Below are 20,924 nucleotides of genomic sequence, written 5' to 3'. Positions count from 1 at the left end.
ATATGTTTCTTAACAACACCGAGGGCAACTCACAGACTTCCAAACTAAGCTAACAGGTGGAATACAGTCAGCCACGTCAACCTGCCTCACTTCAGGTCTGTTATTTCTTTAGTTCCATATTATATCCGTTCTCTGTGGTCTATGAAAATTTCAGTTTACAAAAGCACACAGCATTAATTAGTTGTTAACATGTGGTTTCCACCCATGTTTATTTTATGGATATTAATCTGAAATTAAGTCAACATGAAACTAAAAAGCATGCAGCATTTTCAGGGGCAACACAAGCCTGAGTCTCCTGACAGCTGAGGAAAATGCAAACAGCCGTGGGACTGGGAAAAAGTTGTGTGCAAAAACCAAGGTTGGGAAAGGCATGGCTGGAGCTGGTAATTTGTTATGGATCAGTTTATTGCAGAAACAACAGAGACAGGCTGCACATTTCAAACACTGCTACCAGAACTCCCACCTCTGCTGCTTTGCTTGGCAAAACACACATAGGGTCTCTCCCAAAAGACACTTTAAAGAAAGAGGAGGCAACCAAAAGCTCCCTCACTGTGCATTTCCATAAAGCACACCCACCATTTATTCAAGAAATGAAGTGCTGGCCAACGAGTTCATTCCACTGAGCATGCTGAGGTACAAGAAGAGTAAGGAACTCAGCCCAATGGCCTGACCTGGTCAAAGGGCTCTGAATCTTTTGGCCCCACTCAGTCACAAAATTCAGTTCCACTGTCCCAAGCGATGACTCTGTGACCTGGGAGGACAAAAGAGCTGAAAGGGCACGAGGTGCAGATGTGTCCCAACCACTGTCTGAGCTGTCTCAAAATTGCATGAAGTCATTTAAAAAGCAACAGATGCCTTTTTTGATCTTCCGTTTATAAGGATTTTGGGTGCAATTTGAATTTAACACCATTTTTAAAAGAAGTTTAAAGTGACTTTTAAATCGAAGCTGCAGCATAAAAAAAAGCCAGCAGGGACAGAAACAAGTGAATCACAATGAAGTGACCAACAGGCAGACCCAGCACTACTGCAGATGCACAGCTGTGGCAGAAAGACATCAGTTTGTAAAACACACCACGTGGAACTCTGGTACTTGTTTGAATGGGATTAGTTCCAGAGATGATGAGGGCATCTATGGCACAGCCATAACCACAACTTCAGGTACCCTCTGTAGTCCAGAAACAGTTCTTAAACTCTGAGCTGAACCTCTAAACCTGACATTCTTGTTTTGAAAGAATTACCAATCTGTGCTGATGTGGAAAACCTCTGAATTCTTCTGCCAGCTGTTCTATAACATCACAATCCTTAAATACACTTTTGCTGCTTCCAGTTGTAGCTCACATATGTTAAGTACAGTGTAATTACCAACCAATATTTGACTGCAATGGTACTCCAAGGGCTGGAGGTAATTGTGTGTGCAGAGCCAGATGCACAGATTGGAGTCTGCCAGTGGAGCAGAATAAGCATAAAAACTCAAGTGTTTCAGAACAAAGCAATTTTTGCAGCACTTAATTGCTGTTTGATGGAACACTAAAACAATGCAATCATCGAGAGATGCCTGCACATAAGTGGCTTCTCTGTGAAGAGTCATTCCTTAAAAGACACACACTAACTTCTAAGAGGTTTCCTAAAGCCTTCTCACGTTGGCCTGTTATTCAGTAACCACATTTTCAGAAGACTGGTTTTGTTTTTTAACATCCCCCCCTTGAGCGTCTGATAGCAGCTTATTTCAAATGCAGGACTGGAGGACTCCAAGCACAACTGCTGTCATCACATCTATTAATTTCTTTAACTCCCTGACCATCTCCCAGCTTCCAGGTGCACCCACTGAGATGCTGCTACCAGCAAAGAACGAAGCTGCCTGGAAGATTCCTGGGTGTTTTCACAAAGCAAACACACCCTAAGTAACACCAGTTCCAACACTTCTCATCCAGTCAAAAAATCAGCTGTGCTGAGTAGTGCATTCCCATCTGGTTGAATACATTCATATCTTCACTATAAAAATATGATTCAATCAAATGCTGCTTTACAAGCTTGTTATAAACCAGCAATATGACAATGCAAAAAGTACTTATTTTCTGTTTCATTAAGAAGTAATTCCCTCAAGCGTTAGGAAGCAACGTAAAATCTTTTAATATATTGAGCAATTTCATTAAGTTCTCTGTAAAGAAAGAAAAACACAGCTTGAAATACAAAAGCTTTTAAAACATGACAGGGAATTTCACTGGGAAAGTAACAAATTATGCAAGTCACAAGCCTATATTATGCATTAAAATGTTGGCTGAGACACTAAACAACCATAAAAAGTATTTCTGTAAGAACTGATTGAAGATGTATTCTTCATGAACCAGTGAGCAAACATTTACTCTTCTCAGATTAATATTAGCAACTTCAAAAAAAAAAAAAAAAAAAAGCATTCCTCTGATGACTGATGTAAGTTCCCAAACAGAATTCATGTATTGCAGTTCTTTCCACAGAACACCTCCAAGTACAGCAGCAGCCAAGCACTGCCTGGAAGGATGAAACAAACAAAAACTTCTGCAAAGCAGGCTCCCATTCCCAGAATTTTATTTTTTCCTGCTTTTGAGGGAACTGTTGTGAACTCTCACTCTCTTCTGCACAGAAGAAGCAATCTTCATGGACACCTTCTTTGCCAGGGAGCGTTCCACGGCTCCGGGCCTCCACAACAACAGCTGGGCATCCTCTCCTCCTGTCAACAGCGACTCCTCTGCCAGGTTCCAGCAGAAAGAGCGAACGGTGGCAGAGTGCCCCCCTGGAAGGGTACCCACCAGGCTCAGCCCAGCAGCACTGCAGCTTATCAGGTGAACGTCTCCTGTTGCCGTTCCTCCGATCAGAAAGAGTCTGTCTGCCTTTTCATGGTACATCCCTCCTACCAGGTAATTTAAGCCGCCATTTTCAATGCAGACTGAGTCTCTGGCGTCCAGAACACGCAACAGCATTATTGGTTCTTCAGTATCTAACTGAGCAAGGTCCCACCAACAAAATCCCTCATCGTGGGTCGTGCAGTAGATCTGTTCATAATCTTTCCCAGACCAGCCAATAAAACTTACTGATGAATCTGAATTACAGGTTGATATCAAAGCATCATCTTCGTTGTCCTTGTTAATGTCAAACACATTCACCAAGCCGTCAGTCGACCCAGAAACAACCAAACTGGGTTTGACAGGATGAAAACAAATCTTAGTGACATCATCATTGTGACTTTCAGAGTACACTCCCAAAGGTTCCCTCATTGTGCTGGCACAGTCCGTGCTGCCTCTCGCATCCCAAAACACCAGGAATGTATCCGTTTCTACTTTTTCTGTTCCAGCACAAATCATGAGATCACTGCAATTGAGATCAAAACTGATAAACACGTTGGAAGGATAGCCACTGAATACCTGCGCAGCTTTCTGAGTTGCTAAACGAATATCCCAACATTTTACTGTACCATCACTGCACGCAGAGAACACCAAGCTGTCACACGCATGTGCAAATCTGACGCCGTTAAGTGTCCCAGGACAGCTACTGTACTCCCGCAGGAAGTTCAGTGTTTCTCTGTTATAGACCCTAATGGATTTATTGGAACATGAAACTGCCACAAAGCGACTGCTTTCAGACTGAGCAGATCCGGAGATGTCTATATCCAGCAGGTAAGCAGGCTCCTCACTTAGCACAGAGCGCTTTGCTATGCGCAGGCAGGCAAACTGCTCCTCAATCTTCTCAACTGCAGACATCTCAAACGCTGCTCTTGAAGCTATCGGGAGTCTGCAGTAAATAAAATATGAGGTTTAATGATAAAAGTCTGAAACAACATTAGCTTTACATACATAGGTATGAAAAGGTTTCCTGCACAGAGCTTATGCATGAAATCAAAGGTCAGTCATCCTGAAGTCCTGCCTACCATTTTATTTACAGAAACAGAGAACCACCCAGAGCTTCCCCCAGCAAAGGAGTTCAATCTCCTCTGATCGTAAGCACTGCATCACATAATCCCCTCAGAGGATTAAATAGGCTGCTTGTGAATGCTGTGAAAGTCGTTTAGCTACATTTGCTTTGTTGTTTTGTTGTTGCTGGTTTTGTCTCTCTTGTAAGTAAATATTAAAGCAACATCCTCTGCAAGTGGAAGTGCACAGAAGGCATGGTTCCTACCTGAGGAGTAACTTCTGCTCTAAAAGGCTGCTTGCACTCACAGCCCACAAACAGTTGTATCACTGCAGCTGCAGGAGACTTCTTAGCCCAACTTCTGCATAGGCAGAGAACAAGGCAAAAAATGGAGTAGAACTACAGCCTGAAAGAGACAAATGAGATACCTTTTGCAGCTATTCAGGTGCTCACTGACACATGCAAGCACCCATTCAGCACACCACATGCTACCTAAACAGGCATGAGGACAGCACCACAATTTGGGAGAACTAAGCATTTTCAACAGTTCTCCCAAGAACCAAGGCCTTTCCCAAGGCTCTTAAATAAAAACATAGCCCTGGCTCTTATTGCAACTGGGAAAAAAAAGCCTTTCCTTCCAAGGCAATTTTTCTCTGGCATTATTGAATTATTCTAGAAAAACAGTATTTCAGTGATACACGTGGATATTTAAATTTAAAGGAGATGTTTACCATCAAAATCAACAGGTGGTTTTGGTCAGTCCATGAACTTGGATCACTTTTCAACAAATAAAAGGTAGATAGGATATAGAAAGGAAGCATAATCATCCACACGGACGATTTCTCTCTCACTTACAGGCTCAATTAGACTTCTGTGTTATAATACGAATTTTGGGGGAATCACAGCAGTTCCCATGGGGGTCAGCTCTCCTCACTCCAATGAGACTTTAGCTACAAGATATGGTTTAGTGGCTTGTGGTTGCAAGGGCAGTGGGAGGACAGTTGCACTCGACGATCTTGTAGGTCCCTTCCAACCTTGTGATTCTATTATGGATGTTTCAGTTAAGGCAGAGAAGGGTAAAGCAATACTCCAAAAATGGACTTATTTCCTTACAAAGTAGGCCAGCGCCCAATGCCAGTGGTCACACACATGGAAGGATTCTTTCTGGAAAAATCCAAATAGAAACCAAAGAGAAATCAGGCAGGCCCAAAATGCAGGAAAATACCATCATGTCTTCCCAGCTGTCCCATCAATTTTTTTTCTCCTAATTCCTCAGGCTGGATTTTGGGAAGGGGATGAAATGAGCAAAGTGCTGTGTACTCATTGGCTTTGGCTCATTATTTTAATGTTCCACAGGAGGCCAGCAACAAAAGAAAAGTTGCTATGACAAAACTGCATTCTGCTTGTTTTTAACATGGTGTCGTTGGTAGTTTCAAGGCCTTGCCTTCCCTGCTCTGTTTGGTACATACAGATGCACAACACACCATGTGATAAACGAGCAAATTCTTAACAAACAGCTTAAGCAGACCCACTCACACAAGCTTAATTCTCAAATCACAAATAATCTAAGCCATCCGACCTGGTAATATCCTGACAAAAGGTCCCAGGTTAATCATTTACATCAAAGCAACCTTTCAGAACACATCTACAAGTCATTTTTGCCATCAAATGCAGACATCCTGTGGAAACTCCTTTCCCCTCCAAAAAGAAGAATTTCAACATGTTTTCTGGCACTGTGTACAGCCCTACCCTACCCACAGAGCCTGCTTCTTACATACTCAAACGGGACAAGACTTCAGTAGAACCAATATAAAAGCAGACAGCTGTTGAACACTGCTTGCTCAACTGTGCGCAAGGCTAAGGCCCAATTGTAACCAGGTTTGTTGAACTTTATTTCTGAAAAATCACCAGCTGTGAAAAGGTAGAGACTGCAAAAACCACACTTCATTCAGATTTAATAATACTCTCAGGGAAGTAAAAGGAGCCCAAGGTAGTGCCTCAGCTTTCACTCCCAAATGATACAGGTGGAGCTGTTTTACACTAGCAGAAAACACCGCATATTTTCCAGATAGATGTGTAACATACATCATCAGGAAGGTGCAGCCTTCCCTTCTACTTCCCAGCAGCAGTTAAGGAGCTGCAATACCACATTTGATAGCAGCAGGGTTTTTTGCTAAAAACTCAGTAAAATGTCTGTCCCAGTAAGACTGTCTTCAGGCTATTATGAAATTGGGATTGAAGGTTATATAAACAATTTGTGCTCCAGCGTCAGGGTGTAGCTGCCAGCCCTTCCTTTTCAGGAGGGGAAGTCACTGTTGTACTTTGATGGGAAAGTTTAAATGGCAGGAATAGGATCTGTGTTAAATTTATGGGACAAATAGGAAACAATGGTCTTCCAAACACAATAGAAGATCACTAAGCATTGGAACGCTGCCACCTCGAAAGCACATGTCGCTCTGCACTGCACAAGTGAAGCGCTCTTGGTTGGGCACTCCTCAACTTTGACAACCCAGGTATCCACTTCGTTACGGCCACCAGGCACCCAGTGCCAAGTAAGCTGCTTGGAATGCTTTGGTCATGGCACAGGAGCCACTCACAGCAATCAGTGCAGAGACCTGCCTGTGAGAACCTGACACCAACCCGGCAGGGGGAAGGGAGCTTGCTCTAGAACTGCCTCTGAAGAAGTGACAGAGATCCCTTGGGAAGAGAAGAGGGCCTGGCTGCTGCTACCTCTTTTCTTTAGAATATGCAGTTGTTAGTAGAACTCAGGATCTTCCTCTGTTCCAGCTCACGGTAGCCCAAGGTTTGGATCTGCGAATGCAGTCTCAACACTGGTCTAGTATTGAATGTGGAGGTTGGCCCTACCTGTGGCAGTGAGGTTGGAGCTTGATGATCCTTGAGGTCCCTTCCAACCCGAGCCATTCTCTGATTCACTCTATGAAGACAGACAAAAAGCAGGTGATGTCAGCATGATAGGAAACACCATGGCCTGGATTACACAGAAGTATCTGGCCCAAGTGTCTGCCTAACGCCACTCATTTTCATCTTCAGCGACTGCCACTCTTTGCATGGAGCTGCATCTCCCACCACCATCCTCATCAAGGTGAAGCCACCTGTTACAAATCAGCCCTACTTTACGTGATCCTCCAACCTACAGCTGCTTGATCTCTGCTCTGCATTTACAGTTCTCTGTAACCTCGGAGCATCTCTTTGATATCGCAGCACACCATTAATGGTAAGCTTCTCTGCATCTTGAGAACTCAAAATAAATACAGTCAACTGAAACAGCCTATAATATTTTGACCTCCAGGATGCCCTACAAAGTTCTGTTAAAAAGAAATAAGCTTGGTTTTTAGAACAGAAGGCACAAAGGGGCAGGAATGCCAAAGAGGAAGAAGTTCGCAGATGCTGTGGTTATGCATTTCTCCCTAGTGGAGCATGGACACAAACATACAGCAAGACAAGACGCAAGCAGCCACAGGTGCCCAAAGCAGCCTTCCATTGGCAGAGAAAGGAAAGGTAAGCACCTACGAGCACAAACTAAACGTTTCATTTTTGCCTGAGCATATACTGCTGTGCTCTTTGTGTATTACTCCAAACCTCACAGCCTAAACTCAAGCCAGCAGGCTCGTGAGTCCTCTCCATTGCAGAAAGCTTCTCAAAAAAAAGAAGCAGCAATTCCTAAGTTATTCCTTCTCATTGTGCACATTTGCCAAATCACGTAGTTCTCAATTCCAAAAGGGAACATTAGCTCTGCAACATACAGCAAAGTAAAATCACCTGTGAAAAAATACCACAGAAAATGTGGCAGAAATGGATCTTTGCCTCAAAGACTCAGTCAGTGCCTGAGAGGAACTTGTAAGAGAAGAGAAACGAGTAATAAAAAAAGAAAACGACCTGCAGATTTGGCAATCTTCTCTGCAAAGGTCAAATACCAGAAATAGCAAGGGATCTGAACAGCAGTAGATGAAATCTTGCGCTGTTCTACTACAAACAATGCGAACAGACCCTCCCTTTATTTTCACGACTATCAGCAGTTCAAGAACAAGTTAAGAATAAACCTGAAGCTCTGGATAGTGGAAAGCAATCCACGCATGCAACATCGTGTGCTCAGCATTTTAAAACAAAAACAAAGAGCAGTGTTGGTTGAGGAGAGCACATCAGTGCTGCACCTCACTAATGCGAAACGCCTTTGGAGACCTCTCCTCATTGGCACCACTTCACAACAGAAGATGGATCAGCCAAATGATCTAAGAACGGAGGTGAAGCACAGCAATCCCATCAGGCACGCAGAATTCCTACAGGATATGCACTGCTGCACTTGGTTTTGTTATTGTACCGAAGCAGTAAGATGAGGTGTTTTTCCAGCATTCCCATAAAGGCATTTTTAGGGCAAAGAGGACAGCATCTCACCAAGCACACAGGAAGGGAATATTGTGCACCAGAGGCTAAGCTGAAGTGCAGAGATGAGATGTAAACTGCCAAGAGAATTATTTCATGCTTTTAAATCGCTACGTCTTGTTTCCAAACAAAGCACAGCAAGAATAAAGCTCCTCGTCTCCTCAATTTGGCATCTGTAGCACCGAGAAAAATACATTGAGAAAGCAGACGGGAGGAAAAAAAAAGATAACAGCACTGCCACAACAAATTCTGCAAAGAGAACAAAACCAAGCAAACAGAGATAATAAACTCTCTGCATTCCACTAAATGAATTTAATCCTACCAGCACGGAAATGGCCTTAGCAGCACTGATTAGAGGAAAAAGTACGAATCAAGGGGAGAACAAAGGGAAGCAGTCACAGGAGGTTGTACGTAATTGTGATAATGCTCACATTATTAATTTTAGAATCACAGAATCACAGAATGGCCTGGGCTGAAAAGGCCCACAGTGCTCATCCAGTTCCAAACCCCTGCTGTGTGCAGGTCACCAACCAGCAGCCCAGGCTGCCCAGAGCCACATCCAGCCTGGCCTTGAATGCCTGCAGGGATGGTGCATCCACAGCCTCCTTGGGCAACCTGTTCCAGTGCCTCACCACCCTCTGCGTGAAAAACTTCCTCCTAACATCAAACCTAAACCTCCCCTGTCCCAATTTAAAATCATTTCCCTTGTCCTATCACTATCTATCCCTGCAAACAGGGTTCCCCTCCTGTTTGTACGCTCCCTTCAAGTACTGGAAGGCCACAATGAGGTTCCCCCCAGAGCCTTCTCTTCTCCAAGCTAAACAAGCCCAGTTTCCTCAACCCTTCATCACAGGAGAGCTGCTCCAGCCCTCTGCTCATCTCAGTGCCCTCCTCTGGACCCGCTCCAGGAGCTCCACATCCTTGGACTGGGGGCCCCAGGCTTGGACGCAGCGCTGCAGATGGGGCCTCACAAGAGCCAAGTAGAGGTGGACAATCTGCTCCCTCTCCCTGCTGGCCACCCCTTTTTAACACAGCCCAGAACACAGTTGGCCTTCCGGGCTGCAGGCACACACTGCTGGCTCTTAGCTTCAAATCTAAATCAAAATTATTAAAATACAATGCTCAGATAGCTGAGCTTCCTTCTCCAGAACAAGTTTCAAACCTTCTTTCAAACGGATCCGAGGGCTTTCTTGTTTCTAATCTCTGCTCATCCGCTGCCACACACACGACAGACCTACAAATTGAGGGGCAGCCACTAAGTCCTCTGCCACCTAAATCCAACTCAGACATGAAAGCAGGGTGTGACTGAGCACTGATTGCCGAAGGAGGTTTCCCAGCAGTGACCTCACCAGGTTGACGCTGTAATGACACCCACGTGCTGGGGTGGTCCAGCATAAAAGACAAGGATACGGGGCTTTGCTCTTAGGGCTGCTCCTAAATGAAGATGAGAGAACCTACAGCAGACACATTCCTACCTCATAAAGACAGGAGATTGCGCAGGAAAAGTCAAATTAGAGACAGAGATAAATTAGATTGGAGAATGGCTGCTGGGAAACCCGTCCTAGCAAGGCCCTCAACTTCCAAGAGTCTGCCTGCAAAGCCACCACAGCCAGCCAGCCTGCCTCAAACCATGGGAATCCAAGTCTCAGCCTTCTGCATTTGTGCTCATCTCACACCACAGAAGAATCGTTTCCTTTCTCTTATGGGCACTTCCCATTGCAGACATCACATTGGCCTCGATTTTTGTAGCCACAAACGTAGAACAGGAGAGAAAGAACTAATTAGTCTCTCAATTACACAGGACCAGCAGCAGCTGGAAATCAGATGTGTAGGGTACGATATACTACTGGGTGCAGTATTAACTCTGCCTCCATTCACACTTCCACAATACAGTCGTTATCAGCTACAAGCTGATATCAAAGCTCTCTCTGAACCTGCCTCCTCACTAACAGCATTTTCTTTTGTTAGGAGAATCAGCAAGGTGTTCAGCTTGGCACTAGGGCTGAGATGGCCTGCACACTGATAAGGAAGACAGAATTGAAGCTATTTATCCGAATGGGAGGCTGGACTTGAACCAGATGTTGGCCTACAAACACTGTCTAGCCTGATGATGGCCAAGCAGCCAGGAAGCTGCAACATTTACTCTTTAGTTTCTGAATGTGTGTGCTACTGGACCAAATGCAAAAGGCACAGGAACACTGCAATCCGTGACCACAAAGTGCTTCAAGGTCCCTTCAAGCCTGGGATCACAATGCAAGACTCGTAACAGCAGTGACCTGCAGTGCCATTTTAAATCAAAAGAAAGCACCACACAGGCAGGCAACCCCAGGATCCAGCCTACAGAGGAAGGCAAAGAGGAAGAATTACTTATGCAGCTGCATGAATAATTCAGTGGCTCTGAAATAAGAGTATTTATTTCCTTTGAATTACACACTGCTACTCGGTATCAACATCCTCATATAAAAAAAAAAAAATGGAAATGTGGAGACTCTTCCCACAGACTGGTAAATTTTGCTGAAATTCTTCCAAGGAATTTATTTCTACATCACAGAGGAAGCCTGGGAAACTTCAGCCTAAACTTAGCAGCAATCAGAATAAAAGGATACAAAGACACTTAGCTACAGCAGGAAAAATAGCTCCTGCCATCACACACTGGTGCCAAATTACCTATAATGAGATGAAATGTTTTATTTACCAGGAGATTTCAGAAGTTCTTTCACAACAGTAATTTCACTTAAGCACCCTCATTCTTCAAAACAAGGCTATTATGTTTTCAGGACGCTTTTCTTAAAAACCCAAGCCTAACTCAGTACTGCAGTTCACATCTCCACTAGGAGTGCTGCTGGGAAGCTGATAAGACGTTCTCAGCTGAGCCCAGACGTGGCAGCTCTACTTTCCAAAGAACATTCCTGTGCCTGACCACTTCTAACTGCACCAACATCCCCAGTTCCAGACGTGTTACGCAAGGAAAACAACTGCAAAACCCAAGTGGAGGAAAGAGCATTGCTGTCTTCCCCTCATTTGCTTCCCAGGAATGTGCAAGTTCCGAAGGTATCCCCACCAATCACACCCTGCAACATCCCTGTTTGATATCTAGCTAATGCAGAACATCACCACATCAACATGATTTGTCAGAGCCTCTCCAGTATCAAAGCAACAGTGGAAACTGGAGATCCCTGTGTGCCCGTGACAGCTCACAGACGATCGGTTTCCAAAACACGCTCTTTGTGCACGACAGCTGGCAGGCCCTGGTGAACCATTACCATGCCCTAAGCTCGCTTTTCAGTGCTTCACAGCAGACAAAAGGAAAAAGCAGCCATCTAAGCGACAGCAGTAGGATGAAAAGGCTGAAATAAAAGTTTTTAGAGCTATGTCCACTCAATCCTGTTGAAGGGAATTTACCTTTCAGCTTCCATACAAGATAGTGAGGCACCAAGTCTGCACACACTGTAGACACGTGAGGCATTCTCTTCAGCTCTTTGTTTTCAAGGGCCTTTCAGCAGTGCTCACACTTGACCCAGACACAACACTCCTGTACTGGTATCACCAATGCACTACACAGACATAAAAAGGGAAAAGTGATTTTTTAACACTCAAATACACGTTGATTTTGCAGCATACTGCACTGAAAGTTCACATTCTCTAACTCTATGAGAGAGACTTCGGTCTCAGTTGTTAGAAGCAGAAACGAGGAAGGGAAGGACAAAAGAAGTATTTACACATTAATACTCCTTCACTTTCTGAGCAAGAGACCTATTGTATGTGGCAACACAGCCAAGCCCTGCTGGCAAATCCTAACCAGAGCTGTGTGCTTTTGTTAGCACCCACAAAACCTCAAGGATCTGCAGTGGATCCACAAAGACTTCTCCAGTATCTTCAGCAGACAGCACTGCTTCAAAACAAGACAAGTTGAAGTAAGGCAAAAGTTTCATGCATCTTAATACCCCTGCTCTCCAGCCCTATTTGTTCTCAGTGCTTCAGTCAATCCAAATTTCACAGGATCACGGCAGGCTGCCAGAGGGACTCGTTGCTGAAGCCAATCTCTTGATAACTAAACCATAACGTTGCCCAGAGGACCGGTTAGATGATCCAGGGAATTGACTGTTTATTTTACAAGACGTAGCTGGGATGCTTTGCCTTGTATAGCTTGGCAGAGACGGAGACCAAGAGGGCATATGATTACTATCTACAGATACATCAAAGGAATAAATGCAGGGGAAGGAGGGGGCTACTCAAGAACAATACTGGCACAGTTTAAGACTATAAACTGACCATAAAAAAGATTGGAGCAGAAATCACAATCAAGTTTAACTGTTAAAACAGTTCCCGGTTGGAACAGCAGGGGCAAAAGCTCTGATTTACTTTATCTGTTTCTGCAACCCCGTCGGCCTGGCACCCACAGCTGTCCCTGCACAGCCAAGAACAGACAGGAAAGCTGACTGAAAACCAAGCCACTGTGAGATAAGCAGGCTCAACGCTTCTTTCTGGAAGACACCAACCTGGCAGCCAGACAGCACACAGCACAGCAGCTCTCACAAGCAGAACTAAGCCCGCTTCCAGCCTGTGGTGGTTTCCTCTCCCCACGCGCTTGAAATCACAGGGATAAAAACCTAACAGCTTGAGTGTGCTCCTACTGCATGGCCACATCTTATAGAGGCCGAGTGGAAAACACAATGTGTCCCTCTCACATCAGAGCGTTTAATTGACGCTGCCAGGAGAGCTGTGGGCTCGTCCTGCAATGACTGCAGCTCTCAGCACCACAAATAGCCAGCAGCGCCGCTCAGATCGATCACACGCACAAGGAACTCAGTGAGCTGACGGCACCAGCGTGCAAGGGACAGAACGTGTCATTTCACACTCAGCCCACTTGATGTCACTAATGACCAGCAGTCAGACAGCTGAACCAATCTGCTCAGCGCTGACGTCTGACACAACGGGAAGATTCAAAGAACAAGAAATCGTTACAGATTAGCAGATTTTTAAAGGAAACATTAATGTGAAACTGTTAAAATGAGCATTGCGTAGCTGGTATTTGTTTCCTTCCACCACTTACAAAATATTCTGATCGTTGAAAATGCTTGAACATCCCTAAAAGCAGGACAGAAAATGCATTCTAAGCTGGAACTTTTAAAACAGCTTAACCAAACCACTCAGTATTTGTCCAGCAATTCAAACCACTTTTCTTAGCACTACAGATTGACTAGCTTTGTTTTTCTGGTGAGCTATCTGCCCCTATTACTTGTTTGCTTCTGAAATACTTTGTCAGAACTCCCACTAAAATATCAGCTAAGAAAGAAATACTTCATAGAAACATTTAATCCAAACTACTGAAATTTAAGCTGAAGGTAAGACTTCAGCATCAGACATCTCCCAGTCTAAAGCTTCATCTACCAAATAAACAACTTTGAATATACTGTTTCATAATTCTCCTTTCTCCCGTTTGTTTCCAGGCTAACAATGCTCTGCGGTTGGTCACATTCATGCACTTACCTTAGCTATTTAACCAACCCTACAGGGGGTGCTCTGAGCTTCTTTACAGATCGCACTGAATGCATCCCATCTCTGCACACTGACTGCGAGTCAGCAAAGCAGAGCTCACAGAATGGCCAGGGTTGGGAGGGACCTCAAGGATCATGAAGCTCCAACCCCCTGCCACATGCAGGGCCACCAACCTCCCCATTTCATACCAGCCCAGGCTGCCCAGGGCCCCATCCAACCTGGCCTTGAACACCTCCAGGGACGGGGTGTCCACAACGTCTCTGGGCAGCTGTTCCAGCACCTCACCACTCTCTCTGTAAAGAACTTCCCCCTGACATCATCCAACCTGAATCTTCCCTCCCTCAACTTGAAACCATTTCCCCTTGTCCTGCAGTTATCAACCCTTTCAAGCTATTGATAAAGCTCCTCCCTGCTGCAGATTCTGCCACGGGCAAGTGGGAAGGTGGTAACGGCTGAGAGGAGGGGAAAAGGGAATGAAAAGGAGGCAATAGAAGGAAATAAGCAAGGAGGACACACCGAGAATTTATGTAACCCTTCTGTTAAAGGAAAAGACCACAGCAACAAGAGAAGGGGAAGGAGGTAATGAAGAAGTCTGTAGTGTGTCAGGGTGAACTTTAAAGAGGGCAAAGGCATGCCGGAAGCTGAACTTCCTAACCTCAAACAGCTCAGGCAATGGTAGTGCTCTCACACGGAAGCCCACGCTGCTGTAAAGATGCCAGCGCAGGCTCTGACGGCTCTCGCCTGCCTTCCGCTGTCCATCCTGCACATCCCAAAACGCACCCATGTCCAAACGCGGGCACGTCCGTGTCTGGCCCAGCAGCCCCTGCGACAGCAGTGACAGAGCTGCTGCCATCGCACAGCAGCCACAGATGACACAGCCCAGCTCCCCCCCAGAAGCACCGGAACTTCACAGCAGACTTGGGGCCCAGCAAATGCACACCCCTAGGAGACAACGAACTCGGAATCACACCGTTACAACCGATTCCATTCCTTATCGTAACCCGGCGTTTTCCCTCACGCACCCCCTACCCAGAGGCCGCACGCCGCTCACCTCAGCCCGGCGCCACGTGCGCCCCGCCCGCTACAAATCCCGCCCTCAGAGCCCTCCCCTGCCGCCCCATTGGCTGCTCCTCCCGTCCCGCCCGCCATAAACCCCGCCCCAAAAGTAATCCCCTGCCGTCCCATTGGCTGCTCCCACCGCCTTGCCAGCCACCATTTTACCTCCTCGGCGGCAAGGGAGGAAGTGACGAACCGGAAGGGGCGCACCGCAGCGGCCTAGTCCCGTTGCCATGGCACCGCTGCCTTTCTACCAGTTGAAGTTAGATTGGCGGTCTTCACCCCAGCGCCCATTCCCCCCCCCCCCCCCCCCCCCCCCCCCCCAAACCCTGTAAGTTTTAAGTAATGATATTCCCAACCCCACAGGTTAAAGCTTAGTTTTTACTAAATACTTTTTTTTTTTTTTTCTTCCCCTCCATCACCAGCCTGGAACTACATTTGTTCCCACAATCACTTTTAAAGCCAAAACCTAAACATTTGCACTGCTCTCATGTTTTTCTGTCAAGGTAAAGCAGCTTTATCTAAACCAGAAAAACATGACCGCATCATGTAGGTAATTAGCACAGAACATCATTGAAACCCATGCAAACCACATAAAACACTCCTGCAGTTTAACAGACTTAAAGCTGACAGGTAAAGCGAGCAGAACTTCAGCCAGAAGCTAATTCAAAGCACTGACATCTCAGCTGCTGCCCACTTGTGTGGGAAACCTTAATTCTACATGCTCCAAGTAGTGTCGCTATCACCACAGCTAGCTGAGCACCTAGCAACACTGCAGTATCCCAATGAGCAGAGAAAGCCCATCTCTGTGATCACCTCAGTGCTGCAGAACGATCAACTCGTATTTCACAGACACGCTGCTGATTCACCTAGACTGCAGCTTAATGACAGCTTGCTAAATTATTGATTAGAACTAAATTTAACAGTTATTTGCATTTGTGAGGAGCCGCAGGCACACAGTTCCCAGAAAGCTACCTGCCAAGCAGGTATCCCAGAGGACCGACCTGTTCACCAGCTGCCATGAAGAAACACCCTTGGTTTTCTTTTTCCCTTTATAATTTTTTTTTTTCCCTGAAAAAAAAGCACATGTGACAATAAAAGCACAAAGAGCCGAATTACCTTCCAGTGTTTTTGCAGTTAAATGCCTTCCATAAGTCTGTCACCCAGCACTACAAGCACTGCTCAGATTAGCAAGTTTTTCTTAAGGTTTCAAACTGAAATATGTTTACATTAAATACTGAATTTAATACAGTAAGGCTGTATCGTAAGTTTTGACAATACAATGAAAGATATTTTTAGCTGACAGTTTCATATCTGAGTTTCCCAGGGTGATCAGTATTGTCACAAGCTCAACAAATACCTTCTGTTCATAGTCCACATAGTGAAAACAGCTGCAAGATCAACTGGAATGACATAGTTCTACAGCCACAGATTTGGCATTCAGTACTGCCAGATGAATCCAGCCCTATTAACTAAGTACAAATTTCATGATGGTACACCAATGCTGCTGAGTCACAGCGTGTGTTTGCTGGAAACATCTGTAAAATTCATCACAAAAATTGCACGACTGCCTCTGGAGATCTCTTAACTCTGGACAGTCAGTTCACAGACAGAACTTGAATAAGTTTTTAGAAAGGAAACTCTATGAATCCCACCTTAAAAGACAGAGTAGCTACATAGACAACTCTGAGTTTGTGTTGTGCGCTCTGGGACTAAGGTCAAGTACTCACACAGCAGGTGCTCTGCAACAGTAACTCCTTGCTGTGTGCCCACACAGTGCCATCACATACGTTGCAACACGACCATCCCCAACTATGGCCAGCAGCTTCTAGGTGCTGCCCTAATACACCATAAATATTTCTGGTATCTGGCTTTTCAGCCTGCTCTCAGGTTGCGTTGTGCCAAATGCAAGTCAGCAAGAACTGCTCCTTCCTCTCACAGCAAAGTTAAATTTAAAAGAGGGAGAGAGAATAAAAGCGCCGTTGTTTTTAGAGTCATTTTATGTCTAACATTCAAAGTAGAAAAATATGCAGGTAAAATAACTTATTTCATAAATAACATTGGTAGGGCTTGATAACAATCTGAACATCACTTGCTGCAGTTTTAACTCGCACTACTCAGTCCAGATCTATCAAATCAGGCAGCGGCATGCAAAGTACTTCACTATTTAATTAATCTGATGTACAGGGAGAGCTTTCAACTTACAGGCTTCTTCACAGTTTTTTGCCTCATACAGATTCTTCTTCCATGGCACATCACTCCACCATGCAAAGATTTATCTGGTAGTGTATTTTAGCCACCTATGCCAACTTGTAAAGCAAATCTGCAGTAAATCTGCATATGCATGAAGTGTTACATACCTGGGATCAATGAATATAGCTCCATCCACAGACTTCCTACAGCTGATGTACCAGAAGGCAATGGGATTCTCTAGGGTTGATCTAAAACGTCTTCAAAAATTACATCTTACTGGATTGTTTCAGTTTGCAGTTTTTGCCTGTTTGATACGAGGGTGTGTGGGTCACTTCTCTATACCATTTTTTAGTTAGACCTACAGAACTTGAAAGAAGATGTAAAATGAGGCAAATTTATTGTCACTGTGATTATCAAGGTCCTGAACTACTGAAACTCTAATTATATACAACAATAGAGGATGGTTTGATTGCAAAGTCAGACTGCTTGATGAAGACACTATTCTCTAGAGTTCAGCTCCGTGCTACCAGCTTTTGACCTCAGAGAAACAACACTAATTTCAGCAGCCTACAGTAAAAGCTGCATCCCTCATCTTTTCCAGCATGAATTCTTTGTTAGTAACATTTCTCATGATCTGCACAGGTTGTCTGTTTAAGATTTCATAGATGACCCTACTGAACCCAGAATTAGGCCACACAATGTGGGCTCATCCTCAGCTATTTTCTAACCCTCTCTAAAAGTCTAGCAGGTATTCCTACCACAGCTCAAGTATGGGAAATAGACTGCACATAGGTATTTGTCTTCCTGCCTTTTAACAGGAAACCCACTTTGGGTGCATGTGTGGAGATTTGTTTTGAATTGGCTGTTGTTGTGTTCTGTTATTGGCAAAATATATTTTCCCTGAAGCAAAAAGATCAAAGTGGAAGCAACACTAGAATCTTCCATCTAATTAGTAACCAGAGACCGCCCAGAGGGCTCACCTGATAGCATTCTCAGATTGGTGGGTTTTTTTTCCCCCATTTGTACAGAGACTAAAAAGGAAGGCTCACCACTCAGCCATTTCCTTTCTTCCTGGCTTCTTCCTTGTCAAGCTATCAAGCGTGCAAAGCTCCTGAATGCAGCAATGCCAGATGTTGTCATGAGCTCAAATATGGCACCCATTGACTTATTTTTGGCAATTTCTTATGAGAATGGATATATTTGTTGGATTACATGTGCTTTAAGTTTTGTTGCTGTTGGGAGTTACCACTGCTATCTTTGCTTCAAGATCCGGTCTGCTAATTAGCTGAAACCGATTGACTACAAGATGAATTACATAAGATTTGATCCCAAAATGCTCAAGTCTACTCTCCCTGGAAAGAGAGAAACAAGGACTTCAAAGGAGTTACACAGTTAAAAAAGAAAACTGCTGTATCATCAATACTGCTTTATATAACTACTAAAATGTCTCGTATGTAGAAGAGAAATAGGCATTGATTTGCATTGACAAGAAAAATCTCAGCAACCAAATGAAGATGCCTGGACATGCCTCTAAGTGGCAAGAGCTAAACCTGAGCACAACAACTTTTCATTTTTCTTCCAACCCTCCATTAGCAAATTCAGTACAAAATACAGGGACATTACCAATACTAAGGAACCAGAAAAGAACCCCCAAGCAAGGCGAGCATGATGCAGTGTGCTACTTCACACTGGTACGAGATCAGCCCAAATGTTAAACTGGTTTGTTCTTTTATCACTGGCTTAAAGACAGGGATAACTTTCATCCCTCCACAACTTTCATACCACTTACCCAACTGCATTACATCCCATGGACACTAGTCCAAAGAAAATATTTTAATTCTTAAAGCAGCATGGGACCACTTGACCAAAAATAGCTGTATTTAATTTACAGCTCCAACATCTGTATCTGATCCACTGCAGTCCACAGCAGTAATCATTAAGCAGTCAGTAAGTATTACAGCATGAAAAACGCTGTAATCAGTAAATCACCAAAAGTGAATGATCAAAGTCCATTCTAACTAAAGGGAAAGCATAAGTAACTGGCTTTGTAAATCTCAGTTCAGAAGTTTGTGCAGGTTAGTAGAAATCTGGGTCATTCTGTTCTGAAATTTAATCATTCTTTGCAAGGCAAGTATGATTACATCACTTTGCTTAACAGCAGGAGATCAGCAATTGCAAAGTAGCACTTCATATAGGCATTTTTGTTGGCAGCATTCCCAAGGCAGCTGTGGACTTGATTAGCCACTAGGACTGAATTTTCTACAGCAGGAATTATCCAAATTCAGCTACTGGAATACCAAAGGAGATAAACATGATGAATTAAATAATACAGCAAGGTTGTGTCTCTAACTGATTGGGAAGTAGAACATGCTTTCTTTCATGCTTTATTTTTTTCCCTTTTTTCTTTTTTTTTTTAAAGATTCTAGCAATCTGTCTACAGACACATCTGAGACTACCTGGCATCAAACAACATGAGAGTTAGTACAGGTGATGAACTATATAATAGATGTCACTTCTAGATAACCTCTAAGCCAAAACAGTTCCCCGTTCTTAGGGAGGAATTCAGCTTTTAACTAAAGTGGAGACCTTGCACAAACTAATAGGCAAGCAACAAGTTCAATCAAACTAGTCAACCTATTTGCAAACCATGGTTAAACTACGTCAAAGAACTATTAAAGATAATTTGTACCTGCGTAGTTTATGCATTTCTCCTCATCTGGTCCACTCGTGATCTAACAGTCTCATAGAACAGAAAAGGAACACAATAGAAAAATGGGTCTGTCAGAATGGTAGGGATTGGAAGAGGCCTCTGGTGGCTGCCTGGTCCAACCCAAGCTCACAGAGGGCCACCTGTGGCAGCACTGCCAGATGCAGACGGCTTTCAGGCATCTCCAGGCCTGCAAAGATACAGCTGTTGGTTCAGTATTTGTCCAAGATGGGCTGGTCAGAAGAGCTCCAACCACATCTTTGTATTGCAGTTTATAGCACAAACTACAGCTGTCATGATCCTATCAGTTAAGCTCTATCAGATGTTTGAGCTACTTTAAGTCCTTTTCAAAATTATTTTATTCAGGAAGATGAGAAAGACCAACACCTTAGAAGTTATTTTAATGGAACCAAGGGACTCAAGCTCTGCTTTGATAACAAGCGCTTTTAATAGACCTTCTTCCCACCTCCCCATCCCCAGAAACCACAACCAGTTACAAATATCAGTAGAACGATTAAGAACAATTAATTCAAATTGCCAGAGAGGTGAGGTTTAGCTGCATTGGTCGAGGTTTTCACAGCATAGTTCCTTTATCCTATTTTGGGTTTATCCTTAGAAGTTCCTTTGTCAGGACTAACAGAGGCCAAGGAGGCCTTGACAGGACAAAAACCACAACCTCTTCAAGTAGCAGGAGAATTGCATGTCATAAAGTTCTTACCTTATGTAAGAAGTAGAATCCTGCACACCAGCACCACGAAAATCCTTGCAATTAGCACTGCAAGGAGAAAAACTGCATGATGCTCAACAAATGGGCTTGAAATAGCATTTCTACTTCCTTTCAAGCACAATTCTCTCCATTCCAGTGTGTGCAGCACTGCTTCTCAAACATCACTTCACTGCTCAAACTTCCTCACTTAGTATTAACTGCACAACTGCAGAAAGAGAAGCAAGACTTACAACAACTCACTTCTTTTGCTGCACTTCTCAAAAAAAAACTTAAAGCTAGAGATGGTTATGCAGATCCTAAATTAAACCAATGCTTCTTGGTGGTTTGTTTGTTACACAGGAGTTACTGCAATACAATCTGAAGCGTTTGAAATTAGCACCCTGCAATTGGACTCGTTTACTAAGGAAGCAGTGCTCATGCAAACATGTTGCCTACACGCCCTCTATGACAAGCTGCAGA

At 44.2% G+C, this 20,924-nt stretch overlaps 1 protein-coding gene across 9 annotated transcripts in view; it reads right to left on the bottom strand.

Annotated features, from left to right (window-relative positions):
- Positions 1-260: 260 nt before the first annotated feature.
- The window catches only part of WDR89 (WD repeat domain 89), a 320,794-nt gene continuing 300,130 nt past the window's right edge, over positions 261-20,924 (bottom strand). The window contains exons 2-7 of one of the 9 annotated variants that reach the window (XM_048948697.1): positions 12,783-13,906; positions 11,686-11,837; positions 6,748-6,817; positions 4,996-5,046; positions 4,150-4,288; positions 484-3,765 (exon numbers count right to left, since the gene is read on the bottom strand). In XM_048948697.1, coding sequence (XP_048804654.1) covers positions 2,565-3,734 — 1,170 coding nt within the window. In that variant the 5' untranslated portion in view covers positions 3,735-3,765; positions 4,150-4,288; positions 4,996-5,046; ... (1 more) ...; positions 11,686-11,837; positions 12,783-13,906 and the 3' untranslated portion in view covers positions 484-2,564. Of the gene's footprint in view, positions 3,766-4,149; positions 4,289-4,995; positions 5,047-6,747; positions 6,818-11,685; positions 11,838-12,782; positions 14,388-14,752; positions 14,776-14,833; positions 14,878-20,924 lie in introns of those variants that run through there. The other 8 variants (XM_048948696.1, XM_048948699.1, XM_048948691.1 and 5 more) reach the window with 8 other exon arrangements.

This window comes from Lagopus muta, chromosome 6, assembly GCF_023343835.1.
Source record: "Lagopus muta isolate bLagMut1 chromosome 6, bLagMut1 primary, whole genome shotgun sequence".
Classification (NCBI taxonomy): Eukaryota; Metazoa; Chordata; class Aves; order Galliformes; family Phasianidae; genus Lagopus; species Lagopus muta.
This window is presented reverse-complemented; position numbering and strand designations above follow the sequence as displayed.